Genomic DNA, 26,542 nt, shown 5'->3' with positions numbered 1-26,542 from the left:
CTGTACTTGGGAACCAAGTGTTTTGCTGCTCCACCGCCTTGAATGTAAATGCCCCTGCTCTCTATAATTTTAATACACCAAAAGATGGGGACTTTCATTCCTTACTTTACATGCTAGTTGGCTTCTGATCGCCCACCTACTTTCTTACTTCTATCAAACAAAGGAGGAAAAACATTTCCTTTATTAGTATTTCCAGCAAGCATTCCAGGATGTTTACCCTCCAGCCCTCTGCCCAATACTGGGAATAGTGCTTTAACTTTGATACTACTTCCACATGGAAGTCTTGGAAGCTATGCTGCAGATCCCAAAGTTGTACATCTCATGGGTGATTTACTACCTTGCCAGGAAAACATTTTTCACAACCTGCTAGTTGACAGATTCCTCCAGGTCAATCTCCCTGCAAGCCACCGCAGCACATCCGCTGAGCTGGGAAGGCAAAAACATGACTAATTCTGCCTCGGATAAACATTTTACATGGCAATGTTTTTCAAACGAATGATTGGGGACAGCTTCTCCCACACTGGCACCACTAGTCACACTAAGTAACGTCGATATGGCTACCGATTGTTTCCTCACTGCTTTCCGGGGACTCCTGAGTGTTCTCAAAGGCTTCCCCTGCTTATCCAGGCAATTGCACAAGGAGCTGTTGCTTTGATCTCTCTTCTGTGGCTAAACTTTTGGTTTTGCACTGGACGTGATACCGATCCTTTCTCCACCCATGGTACAGGGCAGACATTCCTTTATTTGTCTTTGCGGGTCATTAAAAAACTGACCACATGGACAGCAAAGGACTGCTGTAAACTCTGGTTCTTTGATATCTGATACAGAGACCTACTCAGTCTGAAATACTATTGAGTATTTCAGCTCTGAGCATGGCAACCCCACCGTGGCTACCAGACAAGGTCTGTCCCAATCAGGGTTGATTGGACGTCCAAACATCTTTAGATTGCCAGGCAGAACAAAGAGGTTTAACAAACTGGAGTTTATTTAGCCAGCGTTAACAGCAAATCACACAATACATAAAGTTCAAATGATGACACACACCTGGGGACAACAGTTAATACATAACTAGGCTCGATGACAGGTAGTCCAAAGCAAAGGTATCTCTGGAATTCCGTTTAGTGGAAGAACAAAAAGTTATTTTATTGGCGCCAACAGCACAAAAGATAGAAACAGTCTTTTCATGGAACAATACAGGACCGACTAACAAGACAACTGGGGGCACCTATTCCAGCCATACCTGGCTTACCTCCCAGGAATCCTTTAGATGTCCAGCACAAAAGGCTTCTTTTCCCAGATTGATGCAGTACTGAACGGGACTCATAAACTTCCTTCTTATGGTCTTCCGCATGCAGCCTAGACAAAGGCTGTTATACCACTTACTATACAATAGAGGGAGTCCCTCGCTCAGCAAAAGGAAATGAATGGGAAGAAGATGCACCTCTGGGTAGATGGGTAGATGTATAGACTATCACAAGACAAATAAACCCAGTTATGAGCACTCACTCTCCCTAATTGGTATATGAAACATAGTAAAAACAATTTTATCTACATAATAATATAAAATAAAGGGTATTGAATATTATTTCGTTCTCCTTTTTGGGTCTTAAGCCCTGGGAGTCTGAACTCTCACTGTCAGCCCAGATCTCTCTAAAATAAATATATCTCTATACCAACACTTACCAGAGTGTTTATTGAGGGGTCATTACGACGCCATTGTTTATTCAATACCCTTTATTTTATTATGTAAATAAAATTATGTTTTTACTATGTTTCATATACCAATTAGGTAGAGTGAGTGCCCATAACTGGGTTTACTTGTCTTATATTATACCATTTAGCAATTGGTAGCATGGCTCTTAGTCTGGCTGCTATCACAGGACTTCACAACTAAGCCGGTAGGGGGTTGGCATATGATTCTGGCTCCTTAGCATATCAAACCCGTCCCCTGCTAGCAAGAGTGGTGACTGCACAGGCTTGGAATCTCCAGTTATACAGGAGAAGTGCAGGCTACAAAAAACTACACTGTTTAAATGTACCGGTAAAGTGGGCCAAGATGCAGGAGATTTAAACTTGCACGAGATACCAGCACCCTCTACAAAGGTCTGTATCTCAGGAAGAAAGGGGAGCACAGACCAGAGAGTAATTGGGTTCAGCTTCAGAGACCCCCTGATAAAAACTTATGTACAAAAACTAATAAAAAAAGCAAAATAATTACTTTAAGAACAGCGCAGAGAGATAGAGCGAGAGAGAGACAGCTCGATAAGCATTTGTGTTTGATTTATTTATATGTTGCAGCTTGCGTATTCTGATCTGTGTGGTTGATTTGAAGTGCTGGTTGTTTAAAATGTGTGCAGTTAGAAACAGAAGCAGGTATAGTATATTTAAGTACAGTTTACTGTTAGTACTTATAAACTTCATAGTTGCTAGAATAAGCAGGATTGAAAATGCCACTCAATGCACATCTTGCCACATGCAGCTATTCCAAGGAGCATATAACTGTGGGAAGTGTGAGCAGGTGGTCTCTTTAGAGTCAGAGATTGCTGATCTGAAGAGGCAACTTGCAATATTGAGGGACATTTGCAATCTTGAAAGGGGTTTAGAGTTCACTGAGAAGGCCCTTGCTTTGACTAGTGGCGCTGTTAGTGAGGAGCAGGTATGTAGCTTGGCTGTTGTTAGTGAGGTGCAGGTAGGTAGCTGGGTGACAGTTAGAAGGGGAAGCAGGGGCAATAGGGAGAGGCAGGTCAGTTCCGAGCTGACCCATCCCAATAGATTTGCCATGTTGAGTGAAGATATTGGGAATGTTGGGGCAGAAATGGCAAGGCTGGGGGAGACTAATTCCTCTAGCAGCCAGGGGAATAGTTTCTCCAGCACAGTGGGGACTCAGGATGCTCAGATACAAAGAAAGATTGTGGTGGTAGGGGCCTCCATTATTAGGAAGGTAGATAGGGCAATCTGTTGCCATGACCGGATGAACCGAAGAGCCACCTTTGAATCTGAGAGAGAGAAAGAGAGGACAGAAGCCTGATAATCTTAAACTTAAAGGACGGTTTGAGTTTGTATACACTCTTGCATATACTGTGGACTTTTGACCAGGGCTTGATTCTGAGCTAATTCTTATTTGGCTACTTTGTGTCTTGGAGGGGGGGTTAGGGTTAAGGGAAGTACCTTGTGGTTCCGTTGGACCTCTGGTGGTGAATGTAGTAATTAAAATAATCCTTTATTATGTAACAATAGATAAAATAATGAGTGTTAAAAGATTCAACATTAGAGTGTAATCTAGCAATGGTCTATTTATACACTTTGATTCACAGGATCCTGAGCCAAATGGCTATCAGTCTCAAGATCCAACTCACCTTCAGTTCAATCTTTTAACACCCATTATTTTATCTATTGTTACATAATAAAGGATTATTTTAATTACTACATTCACCACCAGAGGGTGAACTTAAGTGCTACACTTGGGTCACTTTTCTTCCTACATTATCAATATCACTACCCAAAAGCACCGCTCACAATATCATTGTGGCAGTAGCAGGGGCTCCCTTAATATTTTCCGGAGGAAAGGGTTGTTACCCTGAAACATTGCCCCTCTTACCCTCCCCCATTGCCTTATTCTATGCTTATTTGTTTGCAGTTTTTCCTTTAGTGTTTTTTTCCCCACTCTCCTTCCATGTGTCTCTCCCCCCTACTCTTGTGCTTTTTAAGATCCATATATTCTGCATTTATAGTCGTGTAGCATTTCCATATTTGTGTGAAACCTATTGTTCTATTATTACCGCTATTACATTTTTGGCTTATTCCTTGACTCTTTCGTTTTCTCTATTAATCAGTGTGTGCTGGAGCCCTTGTTTTGGTTTATGTGATCTTCAGTGGGGCTGTTTGGGCCCCCTTTGTTCCGTTTGCACCCTGTACTTCATGATTTTTTATTCATTATTTAGAGTGCTGTCTATAATTGTTTATAAACCGAACAGTTTGTTGCCTCCCGAGTGCTTGGGTTCGGCATATTGCCGATCGGGTATGGGGGCTGGGATTGACCCGGCGGTCTTAGTACACGTTGGCACCAGTGACAAAGTTAGAGAAAGATGGAGGGTCCTAAAAAATGATTACAGGGATCTAGGCCAAAAGCTTAAGGCAAGGACCTCCAAGGTAGTATTTTCTGAAATACTACCAGTGCCAAGCGTTACCACAGGGAGACAGTCAGAGATCAGGGAGGTTAATGCATGGCTAAGAAAGTGGTGCAGGAAGTATGGGTTTGGATTTTTAAAGTACTGGGACTCCTTTTCTGAGGAGTGCCATCTATATTCTAGGGACAGATTGCACCTCAGTGAAAAGGGATCTTCCGTAATGTAAATAAATCAAATTTAGCTAGCCTCTCCTCATAAGTTAGAATGTCCATTCCCTTTATTAATTTGGTGGCTCTTCTCTGCACTCTCTCTAGTTCCATAATGTCTTTTCATAGTAAATTGTTTTCCCTATTGGTGTAGCTGTGAAATAAGCAGGATCTTGCTAGCACCATTTAAACTGTTTGGCTAAAGTTCCATTTAATGAAGTGGGAGAAAAAATCAGAAGGAGTTCCAATAAAGATAGATTTATACATAAGGGTATTGAATTCTCTTAGAGATTAAAGTTGTTTAACTATTGCACTATATAGTATTTAATATATATTTTCTTGTGGAATTTGTGAGTTAAAAAATGGTTTTAAAATGCAACCAGGATACAGTAGGACACTAAAGCAGTCACAACCAATAGATGCTGAAAATACCTTTCACAGCAAACATTAAATGAAAAATGTCAGTTTGAGCCAATATTGAGAACACTGTATATACACTATATATACTGTGTATATAAAGCATAATCAAAGTCTGCCCTAAACAAAAAGATCAGTGGTGCACAATCCATCAGTCGTATGCTCAAAAAACATATTTTTAAGCTTCAGAGGCTATTGAGTTATGAACCCTCACCACTAAATTCCTTCTCCAAGAACTGCAGGAATTCCTTCCGTCCACGTTGGTCATTGAGCAACTCCAAAAAATTAAAGGTCCAACGATCCACACGGAGTTTGGATGGCATTGACACCCTAACAATGATGATAAAAAAATATCAGTCATAAAACTAGGAAATATGTACAGTAATTTGAACATGGTCTAATGAATATTGGCAAATTATTTCCCTTGTGAATAATCTATAATAGTATAGACTTGTATCACTTGAACAAGCAAAGATATTTATTGGCTGGGAAAATAAAGAAATTGGCTCTTTATCTCTTAATCAGCTCAAATAGCTAATTTGTTACATTTTTAGTTACTACAAATGTTATACATTAAAATCTGTACATACGGACCATGTGAGGTAAGGATTAGGAATATGATCATAGACATTTTAAATAGACATTTTAAACAACTTCGGTCAAACTACAGAAGCAACAGGTTCAGATACAGTACCCACAATTCAAGTAATAAAACACACATAGGGCAAGGAGAGAGAGGAGAGAGAGGAGAAAGAGGAGAGAGAGGAGAGAGAGGAGAGAGGGGAGAGAGGGGAGAGAGGGGAGAGAGGGGAGAGAGGGGAGAGAGGGGAGAGAGGGGAGAGAGAGGAGAGAGGAGAGAGGAGAGAGGAGAGAGGAGAAAGGAGAGAGGAGAGAGGAGAGAGGAGAGAGAGAGAGAGAGAGAGAGAGAGAGAGAGAGAGAGAATATATGAGAAAATATTTTTTTTTAATTTCAACTTTTTTATGTTTAGCATAGATAGATTCACAATCTACAAGTCAATATATAACAGAATATTGGCATATATACATTTACATATATAAAACATTTATCTTCACATAGCTAACATTTTTACATAACATTTTCACTTCTGCAAACCTTGAGTGTTAAACTGAGCCAAATATTATTTGTTCCTTTGTGTCTTTCCCATTCTATATTAGTCTTATTTTATAAAAAAGAAAAGATCAAGAAAAGAGGTAGATAAAGAGGGGACCAGGCAAGAGGCAGAGTTGGGAGGGGCATGGGGGGGAGGATTCGCTGACCGGATCTGGGGAGTAGACCTCTTGACTTGCAGGTGGATAGACTTTTTTTATATACAGTATTATTGTTTAGACTAGGAAGGGATCCAAATGTCCCAAACCTTGTGGAAATCATATAGTTTTTGATTAAGTTGGGCTGATAATTGTTCCATTAATTTAACCCCATTTAATCTTTTAATTGTTGTCTGCCTTGAGGGCACATTTATATTTTTCCAAGCAGCTGCTATTGAGCATCTGGCTGCTGTGAGAACAAAATAAATCCATTTTCTCGTTGGAGCAGGAACCTCTTCAATTGGTTTAGCCAGAAGGTATATCAGGGGGTCTAGAGGGATTATCAGCTCCATGATTTCCTGTATCATATTTTGAATACGTATCCAGAATTTTTGTATCTGTGGACATGTCCACCATATGTGCACCATATCTCCTCTCAGGCCACACCCCCTCCAACATAAGTCCGATGTGCTTTGGAAAGTCTGGCTCAGCCTGCTCGTGGTTAGGTACCATTGAAATAAAAAGTTATAGATATTTTCTCTCGTGGTCATGCAATTTTAAGTTTTGGCTGCTGATTCCCAGACATCCTCCCAGACTTCCCTATCTATTTCCCCTCCAACATAAGTCCGATGTGCCTGGGAAAGTCTGGCTCAGCCTGCTTGTGGTTAGATACCATTGAATAAAATGTTGTAAATATTTTCTCACGTGGTCATGCAAATTGAAGTTTTGGCTGCTGATTCCCAGACGTCCTCCCAGACTTCCCTATCTATTTCTATATTCAGGTCTTCAGCCCATTTTAGCATATAATTATAATTTTGAGGTTTTTTTGATGAAGTCAGTCCCGTGTATATCTTCGAGATCAGACGCTTCTAGTATACATCTATTTTGCATAGTCTTTCAAATTTTGTTAAATTTGGAAAGCTCTTGTTCTGTGCTTCTGACAACATAAAGTGCCTAATCTGTAGGAAGCAACAATTGGAATATCCTGTGTTTGGTATTTTGTTTGTACCTCCTGGATTGTCATTGGTTTCCCTCCTACCACTAAATCGTCTATCATTACAATCTTAAATTCCTTTAATTTCTTAAAGGAGTTTTTTAGGCACCCTAGTGGAAACTCAGGGTTGTTAAATATAGGAGTCAATAGTGAGGGATTTGAGTTTAGCGAGTATTTCTTTTTATTTTTGGCCCAAATTTGCAATGTACACCTCATCGACCCCCAACTTGAACCTTCCAATAGGCCCCTCACTCCACCCTCCCCCAACCCCATAGGATCAGCAGCAGGGAGTGAGGGTATGCGTAGGTCGACTATCTCCAACCAGCATGTAGATTTTGGGTCATTATTCCACGACACTACTTGTTTTAACTGGGGCGCCTGATAATATTTGGTTATATCTGGGACTCCCATGCCTCTGCCCTCTCTAGGAGACAACATTACCGATCTTGCCACTCTTGGTCTTTTATCTTTCCATTTAAATCGGAAGATTCTATTATGAATATTTTTGAGATCAGTTAATGGAATTTCAATCGGGATTTTTTTAAATAAATACAGACGTTTTGGTACTATATTCATTGTTACTGTGGCTATTCTTTCTATCCTGGAGATCTGTACAGTAGATCATTCCAGCACTGAAGATCTATTTTACTTTTTTCAAATAACTGTGGGTAATTACTCTGATCGCGCAGGTGATCATGGTTCCCAATTCAGGGCGTTCCTTAGAAAACCCCACTCTTTTTCTGTCCTCTCTCTATCTCCCTTTTCTACCTCCTCTCCCTACCTTTCCCCGAGGCGCAACTGAACAGGGAGGGGACATATATTTACTGAGGGTAAATATAACCCCGATGATGTCATTTTGATGATGAAACACGTAGGGCGTGGTTTAACTGTGTGGCTGACACTCACTTAGTGGATACCATAGAGGTTGTGTATGAGCTCCAGAGTCTCCCCACAATTCAAATTGAATGCATTTACATTGGCTTGTATGGACTCTTGAATCACTTGTATCCGGAGGAACATCTTTGCCGTGTGCTCAAGGGAGGAGGTTCCGCCTCCAATTCACATGGAGGAGCGACGCAGGAGAATGCCGGGATCTCATGGTGTGCTGAGAGGACCGCTTTGTTGGTGATTGAGATCTAATCTCATACACGCTTGTTTTTATACTACCTTTGTGAGTGGGCATTTGAATGAGTTCATGGTCCTTAAAATACATATTTTTATACGTTAATACACTAGGTGTGCACCTGTTTGTTTTCTTATATATATATGTAGCCAGGTCCCCCTGCCAGTCATTCCCCCCCTCACCTTGCTGGTGATCGCAAGGGCGCCAAGCCCAATGGCGGTCCCGTCGGGCGGCTTTAAGAGTGGGGGTGGTAGGATCTGCTTCAGGGGGTTGCCGGGGACACGCGCGGCCCGTTGCTAGGGCCGCGATCGCGTTGCGAGGACTCCCGGCGCTACCAGAGCAGGGCGGCAGGGCGCCGCTATTTCGCATGAGTTTGCGCATGTGCAGTGAACCTCTTTGTGCAGTGGCCACCAGGGAAGCTCACGCATGCGCAGTGATAGCGCACGAGACGCTAGCCTACCAGGGAAGAATCTTGGAAGGGACTATAAGTCCCATGAGCCTCTGCAGCGTCCCACGTGATGCCAGGGAGCCAATAGGGCTGGAGGATGACCCTGCAGGAGCAAATAGATACATTTCGCGGGCTTGGAGCACGCAGTTCAGTCAGAGCCAGGAGTAGCCAAGGGAAGGAGGTAGGGTGCAGGAGTCAGTGACTCCCTGCACTAGGCCAGCAGCCCCCAAGGCCCGAGATAGCCCTGAGCCACCCAGTAGTGCGAGTTGTGTCAGGGACAGCCCTCAGGTTAGGGACCCTGCCACTTACTTTCTAGAGCCAGTTAGGGACACAGCAGAAGCTGCGTGTCCGTCTAGAGGTTTGGGCTCAGACCTTCGCTGTTGTTGCAGTAGCCATCCATGTGGGATCGCCCCGGATGGTAGCTCCTGCATTCAGCCGACATCAGCCTTCGGATCCTTTGTGAAGTTCCTTGGCAGGTCCGGGCACCGGAGTGTCTAGCAGGTAATCCACAAGTGCACCAACGAGCTCACTAATATTCACACGGGACATACAGTACCGACCAACTTTATTCTTACTTGGCTAGCTCCGCGAATTGAGGAGTATCCCGGTTATCTGCGGTTTTGTGTCGTTTTCTCCCAGGGTGTATTGCATTATATCGCGCCCGTGATTTAAGCATTTTATTCCCGCTGGCTGCAATACTGCAATGCCGTGTAAAAACGCATGGGGGCGTTTGCGATCTGTTGTCTTTGAAGCCGAGAAATTCATGAATTGTAATGCAGTATATACTGTATATATACAGTATATACTGTATAACAACAACACCTCTAACCCCTAACATACACATACAGTACTGTATATGCACATCAATGATACTATAGACCGTCCCCTGGCGAGATGTGTTTGCAGCAGAGAGAGAACCGCTGCTCTCTCTGCGCAAACATCGGCACATTAAAAAATATTTAAAATACAATTTTATTCAAGGTGTAGATGTGCAGGGGGTCTCCGGAGCTGAACCGCGTTTGTTTCAGGTCCGGGGACCCCCTGCTCCCCGAGATACAGCCCCCTTTATGAGGTGCCGGTATCCCTCTGCATTTCAAGGACCCGATCACGTGACCGCGACATGTAAACCAAGCAGAGGGATACCGGCACACCCTAAAGGGGCCTGTATCTCGGGAAACAGGGGGTCCCGGACCTAAAACAAAAATGTTTCTGCTCCGGAGACCCTCTGCACATGTACAGTATAAATAAAACACATATATAAATAAACACTCGTTCCTTACCTTAGCGGCTATGTGCTATGTTAACAAAGCAGCATTTCTGTATTTTAATAATATTGTACAGTGAGCAGGGGGTTCCCTGAGCCAGAAATTAATGCTCAGGGGAACCCCTGCTCCTGCACAATATTATTAAAAATACAGAAATGCTGCTTCATTACCATAGCTGATAGCCGCTAAGGCAATGAAGGGGTTAACCCACCGTGCCTGCTTTATTGTGGGTAGCGGGGGTGGGTGAAGGGGATATTTGGCCCTTGGTGTGAGTTTAGGACTTGCGGGGGGGGTTGCGGGTGCACTTAACCCCTTCACGACCGTAGCAGTTAATACCGCTACGGTCATGAAGGGGTTAACCCCTACCACTACCCCCCGCAAGCCCTAAACAACCACTGTTGGGGCTAATACCCCCTTCACCCACCCCCGCTACCCACAATAAAAAAAAACTCACACACAGCAGCAGCACAAAAAAAATAAAATAAATCTAAATAAATAAATAAATAAATGAATATAAATAAATACATTTAAAATACATTTTTATTCATAGTGTAGATGTTCAGGGGGTCTCCGGAGCTGAACCGCGTTGGTTTCAGGTCCGGGGACCCCCTGCTCCCCGAGATACAGCCCCCTTTATGAGGTGCCGGTATCCCTCTGCATTTAAAGGTCCCAATCACGTGACCGTGGCATGTAAACCAAGCAGAGGGATACCGGCACCCCATAAAGGGGCCTGTATCTCGGGAAGCAGGGGGTCCCCGGACCTAAAACAAAAACGTTTCTGCTCCGGAGACCCTCTGCACATCTACAGTATGAATAAAACACACACATCAATAAAGAATCGTTCTTTACCTTTGCGGCTATGTGCTATGGTAATGAAGCAGCATTTCTGTATTTTTAATAATATTGTACAGTGAGCAGGGGGTTCCCTGAGCCAGAAATTAATGCTCAGAGGACCCCCTGCTCCTGCACAATATTATTAAAAATACAGAAATGCTGCTTCATTACCATAGCTGATAGCCGCTAAGGCAATGAAGGGTTAAGGCAGAATAAACAATAAATACATTATACATATTTTTAATGTGTGTGTTAAACCTCCCTGCCTTGACTGTAACCTGTGTAAGACCCCCTCCCCCTATTGTGTCTGCTAAACTTCCCTGCTTTGACTAATCTGTGTAAGCCCCCCTCCCCCTATTGTGTCGGTTAAATCTCCCTGCCTGTTTTTCTGAGTGCAGTGTACTGTATGTAAATGTGGGGAGGGGGATCCCGTGTAAATAACCACACCCACACCCACTACCCACTACCCACTACCCACTACCCACAATAAAAAAAATTCACAGACAGCAGCAGCACAATAAATAAATAAATCTAAATAAATAAATAAATACATGAATATAAATAAATACATTTAAAATACATTTTTATTCATAGTGTAGATGTGTAGGGGATCTCCGGAGCTGAACCGCATTTGGTTTCAGGTCCGGGGACCCCCTTCTACCCGAGATACAGCCCCCTTTATGAGGTGCCGGTATCCCTCTGCATTTAAAGGTCCCGATCACGTGACCGCGGCATGTAAACCAAGCAGAGGGATACCGGCACCCCCTAAAGGGGGCTGTATCTCGGGGAGCAGGGGGTCCCCAGACCTGAAACCAATGCGGTTCAGCTCCGGAGACCCCCTGCACATCTACACTAGGAATAAAAATGTTTTTTAAATGTATTTATTTATATTCATGTATTTATTTATTTATTTAGATTTATTTATTTATTTTTTGGGCGGCTGCTGTGTGTGAATTTTTTTAATTGTGGGTAGCGGGGGTGGGTGAAGGGGGTATTAGCCCCAACGATGGTTGTTTAGGGCTTGCGGGGGGTAGCGAGAGGGGTTAACCCCTTCATGACCGTAGCGGTATTAACTGCTACGGCCGTGAAGGGGTTAAGTGCACCCGCAACCCCCCCGCAAGTCCTAAACTCACACCAAGGGCCAAATACCCCCTTCACCCACCCCCGCTACCCACAATAAAACGGGCATGGTGGATTAACCCCTTCATTGCCTTAGCGGCTATCAGCTATGGTAATGAAGCAGCATTTCTGTATTTTAATAATATTGTGCAGGAGCAGGGGGTCCCCTGAGCATTAATTTCTGGCTCAGGGAACCCCCTGCTCACTGTACAATATTATTAAAATACAGAAATGCTGCTTCTTTACCATAGCGCATAGCCGCTAAGGTAAGGAACGAGTGTTTATTTATATATGTGTTTTATTTATACTGTACATGTGCAGAGGGTCTCCGGAGATGAACCACTGTGGTTTTAGGTCCGGGGACCCCCTGGTCCCCGAGATACAGGCCCCTTTAGGGGGTGCCGGTATCCCTCTGCTTTGTTTACATGCCGCTGTCACGTAATCGGGACCTTTAAATGCAGATGGATACCGGCACCTCATAAAGGGGGCTGTATCTCGGGGAGCAGGGGGTCCCCGGACCTGAAACCAACGCGGTTCAGCTCCGGAGACCCCCTGCACATCTACACTATGAATAAAAATGTATTTTAAAGAATTTTTAAAGTGCCGATGTTTGCGCAGAGAGAGAGCAGCGGATCTCTCTCTGCTGCAAACACATCTCGCCCCTGCCGGCCTATAGTATCATTGATGTGCATATACAGTACTGTATGTGTACAGTACTGTATATTAAGGGTTATAGGGGTTGTTGTTATACAGTATATATATATATTTATATATATATATAAATATATATATATATATATATATATATATATATACATATACACACACATATATACTGCATTACAATTCATGAATTTATGCCATCTGGTGGACACGCGAAGCATTGCAGCCTAGTAAATCCTGAACCATTATCAATTAACACATCAACCGCATGTCAGCCGGGCATGCGCCTGGCTGGGAAGGCAAAAGGAGCGCGGCATGCTCCAGGTGAACAGCGTGGCATTCCAGGAACATGCCAGGTAAAAGACGGTGATTTATAAGAATAAAAGCTGCAGCTGCTATAGTGGCTGCGCAGTCACACATACACATCTCACTTGAAGGGTGGGGTAATACTGCGTGGGGCTATTGGACACTGGGTGGGATCATCCGGTGGGGTTTGTGAGGGAAGGTAGCGTCCTGCGCGACGCGGTTGTTAGTGTCTCCTCTAGGGAGGGACACCTGTTGATATACGTGCATCTGCTTATGGTTATTATATGCAAGTACGTTCTATGTGCACAAGTACAGTCATTGATTGTTTACATACGGTGTGCTGGTTATTTGTATGTGTCCTGCGAGGACCAATTCCCGCTTTGCCGGGAACCATCGCAGGTGAAGGCGCTGCACCGAGTACAGGGTTACTCCTAATATAATTGCCCCAGGTTCCCCGTGGCGGAAGCTCAGCCCTCCTGTGAGCCTAACAGGTAGAGCACCACACTTGTAACACTAAGTTCCCCGCACCCTCACTATATCTGCGATTGGGTGGGGTGGAATACCCGTTACATATATATAAACAAAAAACAAACAGAAGCGCAAGCTCCATAGCATGTAACTGTTTAAACAAAAGAGTACATTTATTAAAAATCTGCAGCCCAAAGGAAATGCACTTACAGGATTAAAAAAAGCAACCATACGTGGGAGAGAAATATCTGTGTGTAGTCATCTGCGGGGGTGAGAGGGCCCCAGGTAGGCAAGGTATATCTGCACAGTTTGTAGCCTCCACCAACTCCTGTCACAAGTTGGCGCCAGGAGACTGAGTCAATCAGTGCCTCCACGTCCTATGCTCCTGCATACTGTAGGATAGTTGCCAGCACTTGAAAATACAGCTCGTAAGATCGCAGGCATGCCCAGGACTCAGTGTAGACACACCCAGCGCGATGACATCACCAACACTACGCGTTACGTCACACAAAGGCAACTTCGTCAGGGGATGTCTGATTGTCAGGGACAGCCAATGAAATAGGCTGAGTGATGTAAAGCTATTCTTTAACCAAATTACTGATTCACCAAAAAACAGAGATTTGCAACATCAAAAAAACACAAATACATTATAAAATGTACACAACAATTCATCAATATTTGTGTTAATCACATCATATACTAAGAATAACCCAACTAATTTATTAAATTAATTTAATCTCTACTAATACTAACAGTACCAGAAAGATAGCCTACTGATTCCAATCTAACATTCATTGAATATGAAAAAATAAACCATATATAATTGGAACCTATATCTGTAATTAATCTAAGCTACAGTAACATATACTAAACCCTATCACATAACTCAAATAAATATACCATTAGATACATATATAAAAATGTTATAGTTCCCTGTGTGTGATGGGAACAACACAACACCAATAATTTATACAATAAATAATAAAAAAAATTGTATTTTGCAATATAAATAAAAATACAACTAAAGGAAAAAATATATACATATTATAACATATATATATATCAAAAATAAAAAATTGTAAACAATTGATATACATATTATTAAATATTTAATAAATCAAGAATAATATGATAATAAAAAATGTACCAGTGCTAAAAATTAACACAGATAGCCTGGATTGACTGAGAACTAAACACCTATTTAATTATTGAGTGTAAATTGTACTACAAAGGAAACCCCTCCAGAGGCACAGAACCCTACAGTATCTACTGTAATCAACACATTGGAGTATTTATCAGACAGGGGGAGAAGACTCTATATAGTAACCTGAGCAGTAATGCAGAGAACAGCAAGACAAGAACACTAAACCAGTGTGCTTGTATCCAAGCACTCATTTAGACCCTTTGAACGAGAGTGTACCGAGAGAATAAATCCAAAATGTTCTCTCATATATATATATATATATATATATATATATATATATATATATATATATATATATAAATATATATATATATATATTGAACAAATAAACGTGAATACAAAACTATATATATATATATATATATATATATATATATATATATGAGAGAACATTTTGGATTTATTCTCTCGGTACACTTTCGTTCAAAGATATATATATCACAATTATTAAAGTTATGGTGGGTAAGAAAAGTGACAAAAACCCTCCACAGTAAAGCATAAAGCAACTGTAAATATTCCTGTATGTTCGTTTGCATGACTTAGACAGGTCTGCAACCCTGTCTCTCCCCATTATCGCCCAGCGCACAGAGTTTCCACTGCAGCAAGGGATTCTGGGAAATTACATGCAAATGAGCACACAGTGCCACCTTTTGTCTCAAGCTCTTATTACACAAGCAAATCCTCAAACCAATGCATACTGTTTTAAACACAGCTTTTAGACAGAGGCTGGGAAGAGATGCAAAGCCAGTAAACCCACTCTATATATATATATATATATATATATATATATATATATATATATATATATATATATATATATATATATATATATATATATATATATATATATATATATATACATATACATGTAGAGGTATCAGTACCGTGTTAGCCGAGCTTCAATAATCAAAAAATAAATAGATGATACCGTTCTGTGGCTAACGAAATGCTTTTATTTGTGCGAGCTTTCGAGATACACTGATCTCTTCTTCCGGCGATGTTACAATGAATGAAGCAAGGATTACTTAAAAACAGTGTCTCTTGGAATGTTATCTGTGCTGGTCCTTCCCCCGGTGTGGATGTGTTTTATGGCTAGAGGTGTCAAAGGGTAACTGAAAGCAAGTGAAGAAAGAGTGTGTATGTGTATCAGTGTGAATAAAAATGAATGGAGAGCCCACAGTATAAACAGTGCTCTACACAAGGTGTGTGTGGAGTGAGAGGGATATAAATGGTGTGGGTGGGTGTGGAAATGTGAGAATTTGTAGCACAACTAAAAGTGTGTGTGGATACTATGTGGTCCCTATTGGTGTATAGGGATGGAAAAATAAGGAGTATTAGTATGTGTGAGAGACAGCTGTGTGTGCATACATATAGCACAGTATGTACAGACATGGCCTTTAGCGCTCATGGGAAGAGAGTTCGCTAGTGTCAGTAATGACTCATAACATTTCGATCTCTGTTTAGGCCACTGCTAAGTGTCCCGAACAGTTGCATAAATTTGTATTCATGCAACCGTCTCTCTTTCGGGGTTTTAAGATTACCTTTGAGTATGGCAACCCTCAGATCGTTCATCTTATGGCCAGAGTCAGAGAAATGTTCGCCAACAGGACTGTCTCTTGTTCCGCGTGTGATGCTGTGGCGATGCAGGTTCATTCTCTTGTTTAGCCCCTGCCCTGTCTCACCTATGTAGTAGCAGCCCCCTGGGCATTTCATGCACATGATGAGGTACACGACATTGCTGGAAGAACAGGTGAACCTTCCTCTGATTTTGTATTCCAGATTCCTGTGTGGTATTTGTATTGTGTCCGCTGTGTAGAGCATTGCGCAGGTTTTGCATCTTGGGTCCTGGCATGGTTTTGTCCCGCATTCAGTTGTTACAGAAGGAGACAAGCGACAGGGTTCCTTTGGTGGTCACATATAACCCACACCTAGGAGCCCTACGCAAGATCGCCAGGAAACTACAACCCATTCTCCAGGAAGATACAAGACTGCAACAGGTCTTCCCTGAAGCACCCTTATTATCATACAGACAACCCCATAATCTCAAGAATATTATGGTGAGGAGTAAAGTATTCAGCAGTACAACTGAATGCGGGACAAAACCATGCCAGGACCCAAGATGCAAAACCTGCGCAATGCTCTACACAGCGGACACAATACAAATACCACACAAGAATCGGGAATACAAAATCAGAGGAGGGTTCACAAGTTCCTCCTGCAATGTCGTGTACCTCATCATGTGCATGAAATGCCCAGGGGGCTGCTACTACATAGGTGAGACAGGACAGGGGCTAAACAAGAGAATGAACCTGCATCGCCACAGCATCACACGTGGAACAAGAGACAGTCCTGTTGGCGAACATTTCTCTGACTCTGGCCATAAGATGAACGATCTGAGGGTTGCCATACTCAAAGGTAATCTTAAAACCCCAAAAGAGAGACGGTTGCATGAATACAAATTTATGCAACTGTTCGGGACACTTAGCAGTGGCCTAAACAGAGATCGAAATTTTATGAGTCATTACTGACACTAGCGAACTCTCTTCCCATGAGCACTAAAGGCCATGTCTGTACATACTGTGCTATATGTATGCACACACAGCTGTCTCTCACACATACTAATACTCCTTATTTTTCCATCCCTATACACCAATAGGGACCACATAGTATCCACACACACTTTTAGTTGTGCTACAAACTCTCACATTTCCACACCCACCCACACCATTTATATCCCTCTCACTCCACACACACCTTGTGTAGAGCACTGTTTATACTGTGGGCTCTCCATTCATTTTTATTCCCACTGATACACATACACACTCTTTCTTCACTTGCTTTCAGTTACCCTTTGACACCTCTAGCCATAAAACACATCCACACCGGGGGAAGGACCAGCACAGATAACATTCCAAGAGACACTGTTTTTAAGTAATCCTTGCTTCATTCATTGTAACATCGCCGCAAGAAGAGATCAGTGTATCTCGAAAGCTCACACAAATAAAAGCATTTTGTTAGCCACAGAACGGTATCATCTATTTATTTTTTGATTATATATATATATATATATATATATATATATATATATATATATATATATATCAACATTCTTAATTAATATGAACATTAAACAATGATATTGCAAATCAATGTGAGTAGTGGTCAGACTTATCCAACAAAATATGTAATATATAGTATTGTAAAATATGTAGATTACAGAGAGGCAATTGATTTTCACACTAAATAAATCTCTCTCTCTCTCTCTCTCTCTCTCTCTCTCTCTCTCTCTATATATATATATATATATATATATATATATATATATATATATATATATATATATATATATATATGACAATATGTGTATGTTAAAAAATAATCTTCAAAAAGGATAAACATTAATCACATCATTAAGTTAAATTGATTTTCATGTGCCCAAGGCAAAGGCAAGGGCTAGCCATGGTTGCACATGGATCCTGCCATGTGGGCGGGAGCAGCTTTTGCTCGCAGTCATTAACGTTAAGGCCTTGTGCTTTTGAATTGTGAGCATGAGCAGGGATAGGTCAGCAGCAGAGAGTCGTGGGAAGGCAGTGAGAATATGGATGGAATAGGAGAGATGTTGGCTGCTATTACTGTAGGTAGAGATGGGCTATATTTTCAATGAAATTCAAATCCACCTTGGATTGGCTAGTTCCTTTTATCTGCAGAATTCCATGGATTAGTTTAAAAGAAGCACATTCATGTTTTTTTCTTATTACTTAAATTTCGTCTGATTCTGAATCAGAAAATGCAAATGGAATCCGAATTCATCAAATGGAATCCGAATCCATCAATTGGAATTATTATGGGAGGAGTATATAAGTACCAATGTAAAAACATTCAAACGGATTCTTTAAAATCTGTGTGGCGGAGACCTAACAATTAATTTGAGGTGGCCCTGCAATGAAGTAACACTATGGCAGATTTCCTTCTGTGGATTGAATTTGGCAAATGAAAACCCATCAAACTCCATGGAATGGATTGAGAAAGGTTTGCCATATCTACTATTAGTGCTATGGCCTTGAAGAATGTGGGGAGAATGGTAAAAATAATATTTCAGTTCAATTACACAGGTTAGGCTTAATGAGGGGGCAACCACACAGGGAAAAACAGAGTGGGCATAGGGCAATAAGATCTCACCCACTTGAGAGGCTTAATCCTAGCATAGAGTGCCGGCCAGCAAGAAAAAGAAGGAGCCCACGTGTGCAGTGAGAGGAAGCTATACAGAAGACATAGCTAGTGTTCGTGGTAACTTTAGCAGCTGGGTGTTGGACCCGGTGGTGTGAAAAGTTGCAGACTGAATGTTGGCATCCAGAAAGTGACCATCACAGACCCTTATATGCAGTCCATTCACCAATCTATGTCTGCACCATTTGAGGAGCAACAGGACTGTTTGTTATTTAAAGGGTCACTCTATATATTGTTTGAAAGAATCTGATTGGAATTCCTGAAATCTCACCAAGTAACTGCTTGTCACCCAGGAAATACTGCACCGACACACTTTATTCGAGCAAATACCCGGTATGTACCTGGCAGATACCTGGAATGCGCCACTCCTCACCTCTGACAAGCCCCGTTGCATTTGCCTTCCCAGCCTGGGTTCATGCCTGGCTGATGGGCGGCTGATCTGTTAAATGATAATGATTAGGATTTAATAGGCTGCAATGCTTCGCGTGTCTACCAGATGGCATAAATTCATGAATTGTAATGCAGTATATATATATATACTGTGCAGTATTGCAGCCAGCGGGAATAAAATGCTTCAATCCCTGCTTGGAAAATAACTCAATGCACTCGGGCAGAAAACAGTCACAAACCTCAATACACCCGGGTATACCCGAATTCGTGGGACTAGCCAAGCTCGAATAAAGTGTGTCGCCAGTGTAGGAGAAGGAAGGATCTCCTTTCATGGCAGTACCAGTGCCTTGATGTTGAAGAGCATGTCCAATCCTGTGAGCACTGAACTCACAACGAGACAACCCGCACTAAAGCATGGGAATTTTGTGACACCTATCCCACAGCAGCCATGGACTTTGATTTCTATAGATTTTATTGTGAAACCCCCTGTCACGGTAGCTTATGACAAGATATAATGAACACCAAATATCTGGGTTGAACTGAACGAGGCTTAGATATAATAAAATATAATTTATTCCTTAAATAAGGTGAACACAGCAATATAGTACAATTAACAGACAAGAAGGTAACACTTACTTAGGGTTGGGGAATGGAGAAGTATCAGCTAGCAATTCTCCCTCAATCCGGTGACATTCCAGGTGGAATCAGAAGCACAACTCAAAACTGTAGGGTTGACACAGTTTATATACCTGTGCAACCCTATTCTTAACATTGAATACAGCCTATTGTTGAACAATTATCTGTATCCACTCCCTAACGTGGAGACTAACAGACTAACAGACTAACCCATGTCCTCAGGTAACAATTAGACTGGCAGAGTTTGTTGATTGATTAATACTTAATCCCTAGACATTGGGTAAACAATCAAGGCAGTTAACTTTTTGATCACGGTGCTTAGGCTACTCAGCCGGCTGTCCTTCATGACCTATTAGCCTAGCAGATGGCGTCTGCATTTTCAGACCAGATCCAAAATAAAATACATATACACTTTAATATCTACACATATTAATAAGTTCCATTCTGGTGGGCTCAGTGGGTCGACCTTTGCCAGTTTTTAATGCCTACAGTGACTCCGCATATTGGCCAAATATCAACTCTCTGCTACCTCCAGAACTGGAGATACAGAAATGCACTTTAAAACATTAAAATACAGGCTTATAATGAAACATGGGAACAGGGGAACATACATTTTCAAGGTATAACAAGGTGCAAACCACATCCCTGGACCACAGTCCAGTTAACCCCTTGTCTCTCTGGTGAGGTTAGGGGATGGCCATATGGGGTGCAATCCCTTTAATACCGGGCCACCTCCTTTCTCCCTCTACACCTCCCCTTCTTAATGGGTGACCTGTGGCCCACTGGCCCTAACGGGGAGTGGGGCACTGCTGGCACCCTTAATGAACTCAGTCTCAGAGGGATAGTCCTGACGTGAAAGTCCATCAGCATTGCTGTTTTCACTACCCTTTTTGTGCTGAATAGTAAACTCAAACTCTTGCAAGGCCAAGCTCCACCTTAGCAACTTGGCATTCTCCTCTGATGCCCTCTGCAGCCAACTCAGGGGGTTGTGGTCTGTGAGGACCGTGAAAGGCCTTCCATACACATAGGGCTGGAGTTTTTTTTTTTTTTCCAACTTCAAATTTTTATTGGGTCATACATATTATACATTATAACACAGACCATTATGTAACATTTCTATGCCCATCGGTATTTCTGCCCCGGCTCTCACTACCGTTGGTTATCATTAACCTTGCTGAAGACTAGACAGACAACATTTACTCACAGGACTTGACTAACCTGACTGACATAACCAAGACAGGACAACATCGGGTAGGGACCGGGAGGGGGGCGTAGGGGGGGGGGGGGGTAAGAGATGCTTCGTGTAGTTTCTGGGTCTGTAATCATCCGCTTCAGTTGTTGATTTTCGCCGGGCGCCCCTTGGGTGAACTCTTAGATGCTGATCTTAACAATGGGATGGGTCCTACCTCTCACCTATAGTACTCTGCTTATGTCTTGCCCCATCACCAGGGAACGCATTTCCTGTTATTATTGCAAAATTGTACTGGTATCCACCCCTGGGATGTCTGTGTGGTCAATCCATGGTGCCCATACTTTTAGGAAATTGCTGCCAGTGTCGTTGACCCAGCTCGTCAACTGTTCCATCTGACAGACGTGCCAAATTCTATTTCGAATTCTGGGGATTATTGGTAATTCTCGCTTTTTCCATACCGCTGCGATCTCACACCTGGTGGCGGTTGCCAAATGTGCAACCAATTTGTGTGCCGACTTTGGCAGTCCCTGGACTCGTCTGCCCAAGAGGAACAGCCACAGGTCCAGGGGGAACTCCAAATCGAGAATCCTTTGTGTCCAACCTCTGATTTCTTCCCAAATCGGGACTACCTTAGGGCAGGACCACAGCATATGGAGTAAATCAGCTACCTCCCCGCACTGCTTGGGGCAGGGCGGGGAGTATCCACTGACAAATTTAGACAGTTTTAGTGGGGTGTGGTACCAGCGCATCAGGACCTTATATGCGTTCTCTTTTAATGTTGAGCATATGGAGCTTTTGGCTGCCGCTTGTAGGATAAGTGTCCAGTCCTCATCCTCTAAAGTCTCCCCTAGATCAGTCTCCCATTTTATCATGTAGTTCAGTCTGGTGTCTGCAGGTCCTTCTGGACAGACCACTTCCCTATACATTCTGGAGGTAAATCCCCTTGTGTCCGTACCTCTGGAACACAGCTGCTCAAAGTTGGTCCTTGCCGGTCGAATTGGGAATTTATTGTAAAATGCTCTGATCTGGAGGTAATGAAATAGTTCGGTGTTTGGCATCCCTTTTTCTGATTTGATTTGTGTAATCACAAGTCGCTTGTAACCCGACTGTGTCCAAACTATAAAATGGTGAGCACCTGTCATCCCCGGGGCGAAATTCAGATTCTGCAGTAGCGGGGTCATTAAGGAATTTTTAGATGTTAAGTTATGTCTAAATTTGACATTCCCCCACACCGCTAGAGAGTTCGCCATTGACCGTAGCAGCGTCCCCACTGTGTTACTACATCTTTTAGGCTGCCAGATTGGGTTGTGAAGCTCTATTGGATCACAACAGTCTCTCTCTAGTGCCACCCACCGCCGCAGTGACGTGTCAGAATGCCACTGGATAATTTGGCATAATTACGCTGCTTTATAGTATGCCAACAAGCAAGGTACCGCCAGTCCTCCTCTAATCGTTGTCCGTGTTAGTATGCTTTTTGCTATTCGCAGGCTCTTGTTGTGCCATATAAATTTCATGATTTTGGCCTGTAAGGCGAGGATGTCCGCCCGCACTAGGGGTATAGGGAGAGTCTGGAACAGATAGAGCACCCGGGGAAGAAGATTCATCTTAATGCTGTAGATTCTTCCAAACCAGGAAATGCTATATCCCGCCCACACCCTGAAATCCTCTTTCAGAGACTGAAATAGTTTGGGGTAGTTAGCTTTATATAAGGAATTATAATCCTTTGTGATGTAAATACCCAAGTATTTGATTGAGGAGGCTTGCCATTTAAAGTTAAAGTTTAGTTCGATCAGTTTCTCTATCGTTTTTGGGAGGTTTAGGTTGAAGGCTTCGGATTTGGACTGGTTAATTTTAAACCCCGAAATTTGATTGAATCTTCCCAGGATCTCAAAAACATTGGGCAGGGAGGTCAGGGGTCTTGACAGTGTCAGGACGACGTCATCTGCATATAGCGCCACTTTGTGGGACTGGCCCCCTACATCTATCCCTGCTACATTTGGGTTAAGGCGGATGTGCGCCGCCAGGGGCTCTATACATAGGGCAAACAGCAACGGGGACAGGGGGCACCCCTGTCGCGTCCCACTACGAATCTGGAATTGGTCTGAGGGGTATCCCTGGTGGCGCACCCTTGCTGTGGGGCCATGATATAAAGCAAGGATAGCCTCTAGAATGCGTCCTCCAAAACCAAAGGCTCTCAGGGCTGCTTCTAGATAGGTCCAGTCGATCCTATCGAAGGCTTTTTCTGCATCAAGACTTAATACCATAGACGGGATTTTATTTTTATTGACCAGATCGATTAAATCTATTATCCATCTAGTGTTGTCTGCTGCTTGCCTTCCTCCAATAAACCCCACCTGATCCGGATGGATTAACCTCGGTAGGACTATACCCACCCTGTTGGCTATTAGTTTAGAGAAAATGTTTATGACAGAATTGATCAGGGAGATGGGCCGATAGGTCTAACAGTCTACTGGGTCCTTGCCTGGTTTTTGGATCAGCAAGATAGAGGCCTGGAGCATCTGGGATGGGAAGGAGCCCCCTGCTAGGATTTCATTGAATAATTTCAAGAGATGTGGCGCTAGAATTTTAAGATATTTTTTGTAGTATAAATTTGAGAAGCCGTCCGGCCCAGGGGCTTTGGCAGGCTTAAGGGACTTTATTACCTCTGTTATCTCTTCTATCGTGACATCTTCCTGTAGTGCTTCGCCCTCCACCCTGCCCAACCTAGGAAGTTGTGCCTCTTTTAAGAATTTCTCTAATTTTTCTCTGGTCTTTTGTGTGTGGTTGACCTTGTCTCCATCATAGAGAATCTCGTAGTATTGTTGGAACTCTTCTACTATTCCTCAAGGACTGGAGGTGAGGTCCCCCCCTGTGTTCGAATTGCAGTGATACTATAATTTGGGTGCTTGTTACGTAATTTGTTGGCAAGTAAGGTATCTGGCTTGTTGGCTTTGTCAAAAAACTTCCGCTTAGACCAGGCCAACTCCCTCTCGGCCCTGGAGGTTAGCAACAGATTCAGCTTAATTTTAGCGTCAGAGAGCTCCTTTAGGGTGCTTCCCTGTTTGTTGGCTATATGGAGTGCGGAGAGATGTGCCACTCTCTCTCGTATCTCTTTATCTGGGCCTCCTTTGTTCTCTTTGTGCGAGCTGCTAAATTCATTAGGATGCCCCTCAGGTTTGCCTTATGGGCCTCCCAAAGCGTAGAGTGTGATGACACGCTCCCGGTGTTGAGCTCGAAATGTTCCTTGATTCTCTCTCCAATTTCCCGCTCTGAGACTGGGTTCTTTAAAAGCAGCTCATTCAATTTCCAGGTCGCCCCGGGCCTGTCTAGCGCCCCCCAGTGTGCACTGCAGCTCTATGAGTGCGTGGTCTGACCATGAAATATCAAGAATCCCAGAATGGGAGACCACGGGGACCGCTTTATGAGATATTAGAAAGTAGTGTATCCTACTGTATCTGTCATGTGGGTGTGAATAGATGGTGTATGCTTTTGTCGTGGGATGCTGCTCTCATCATATGTCTATCAGCTGACAATCTTTTATCCCTTGAGTTAGGTTTAGTACGTCATGTTTATGTGGTAGGTTAGAGCCCGTGCATCTGTCCATATCTGGGTCCAGGGTTCTGTTAATGTCTCCTGCTAGTATAATGCAACCACGTGCCATTGTATGTAGTTTGTCAAAAAATGCCGTGAAGAACTGCGGCGTTTGTTCACATGGGGCATAGATGGATACCAAGGTGACCTCTTGACCGTGTATCGTCCCTATTATGATTATGTACCGCCCATCTATATCTCTATGAGTCTCCGTCACTACTAGGGGTAACCGGTTGTGGATCAAGATGGCCACTCCCCTTTTTTTGACTGCTGCCGAAGATAAATAGACTGCCCTACAGTGTGTGTCAAGGTATTTGGGGGCATTTTGTTTAGAAAAGTGTGTTTCCCTGATAAGAATGATATCAGCTTTTTTGTGGACATAATCTCGGAACGCAATCCTACGCTTGATGGGGTTGTTAAATCCTTTAACATTGTGTGAGATAAGGATCAATTCATTACTCATCTGTTTGGTGGTATGAACCCTCGACTAAAAGCAGTGTTGCCTTCATCTCTGCTGCCGGCTCTTTCAGGTACCGATCTCCGGCTTCTATTACGACCCATCGGCTCTCTTCTGGACGATGTTTTCGTGGGGCTGGGAGAAAACACAGGGGAAACCTGGGGGGGGGGGGACACATGCACACATACAGATATGAACAACACATAAAGTTCCCAGAGTCCTGGCCCCGCTAACTTGACTCCGGGTCCCTTGCCTTTGGGAGCTGGGGGTACGCTGCAGGTAACTAACCACCCACTCCTCACCCTTCCTGTCTCCCCTTTCTTCCCAAAGGGCTTTACTGGAGCTGCCCAGATCCAGTCCCAGGCCCATGTAGGCTGCAGAGCAGGCTCGGCTCCCGTAGGCCCTGCCCCGCTCTCAACTGTGTTTTTTTTTTTTTTTATATTGTTTATTTTTTAAACATCCACTCTTGTTTTGGCCCACTGTTGACATCACCCTCTGCCTCCGCCCCAGGGTCACAGAGCTTTTCCTCAACTACTCCCCCCTTTCTCTGGCGCGCCGTGAAGTCCCTCCCTGCTCCGGTTGTCTGACCTAACCTCTTCTTTCTCATTCCAAGTCCTCCCGAGATTAATTTGCCCCTCTCTTCTCCTCCTTTCCCTGATTCTCCCCCACCTCCGGTGTTCCTTCATCCCTTCTGGGCTCGCTTCCTACCCTCCTACTATGTCTCCATCCAATTGCCTTCTTCACCTACCTCTTCTTCCTCTCCGACCCCTTACTACCTACCCTTTCCTTTCCTTCTCTCTTTCACTTGCTGTCGCTTTCCAATCCTCTCCCTCTCTCTTTGTCTCCTCCCTAACTCCATTATGTCCCACTCTCTATCCCTCTGCCTACATCCCTTCTCCCTACTAACTTTCGCCACTTCTTGATTTCGCCTCTTTCTTTAACTTCCCCCTCCTTCTAACTACTCCCCTGTCACCTACCTTACCTTCTTGATGCTCAGTGTCCACCCTAACCACTAGTACGACTCCCTATCCCCTGTCATGTCTTGCTTCTTTCTCCGACTCAACTATCCCCCCCGCTAACTTCCTCTACCTTTCCGTCTACATCCAACCCCCTGCTCTTCTCCTCCGTCCCCGCTGCCTTTCCGCTGTCTTCTGCATGCCCGCCCGTTTGCCCCTCTCGTGCGACCTCTCCTCGGAGCACTCTAACACTGTTCCATTGTGTCCTTTCGATGCTTTAATGGGCCCTCAGCCCTGATTGCAGCTTCTTCCCGCTCCCTGTTCAAGCTCCGGCGGCTGTGCAGGCGTCCCGTGGTTTCTCCTCCTGTTGCGGCACTCTTGCATCATTTCCTTGCTGTGTTGCCCCCTCCAAGATGGCCGCTGAGCCACTTCCGTCTCCGGACATCCGGCGGCCGCCATTTTGGATTTGTCTTCCCGCCGGGCAGGATGCTTTCGCGCTCACCTCCTGGCTGGCGTGGGTTTCCGGCTTCTGCATTCCAGATGCCTCGTGGCTGTGACCATCTTTGGACCTCGTGGACCGCATTTTCAGGTGAGTGTCTTATTGGCTCGACATGATGGTCTCTGCTCCACGGGATCTTGGGCTTAGGGACTCC

General features: G+C 43.5%; 1 protein-coding gene across 1 annotated transcript in view; it reads right to left on the bottom strand.

Annotated features, from left to right (window-relative positions):
* The window catches only part of RGS11 (regulator of G protein signaling 11), a 786,758-nt gene that overhangs the window by 186,437 nt on the left and 573,779 nt on the right, over positions 1-26,542 (bottom strand). Inside the window, exon 13 of the mRNA XM_075565212.1 lies at positions 4,965-5,080. Within this exon, the coding sequence (XP_075421327.1) occupies positions 4,965-5,080 (116 nt within the window). The remainder of the gene's footprint in view (positions 1-4,964; positions 5,081-26,542) is intronic.

This window comes from Ascaphus truei, chromosome 11, assembly GCF_040206685.1.
Source record: "Ascaphus truei isolate aAscTru1 chromosome 11, aAscTru1.hap1, whole genome shotgun sequence".
In the NCBI taxonomy this organism is placed as follows: Eukaryota; Metazoa; Chordata; class Amphibia; order Anura; family Ascaphidae; genus Ascaphus; species Ascaphus truei.
The sequence above is the reverse complement of the archived record's forward strand: the minus strand, read 5'-3'. Positions and strand labels throughout refer to the sequence as shown.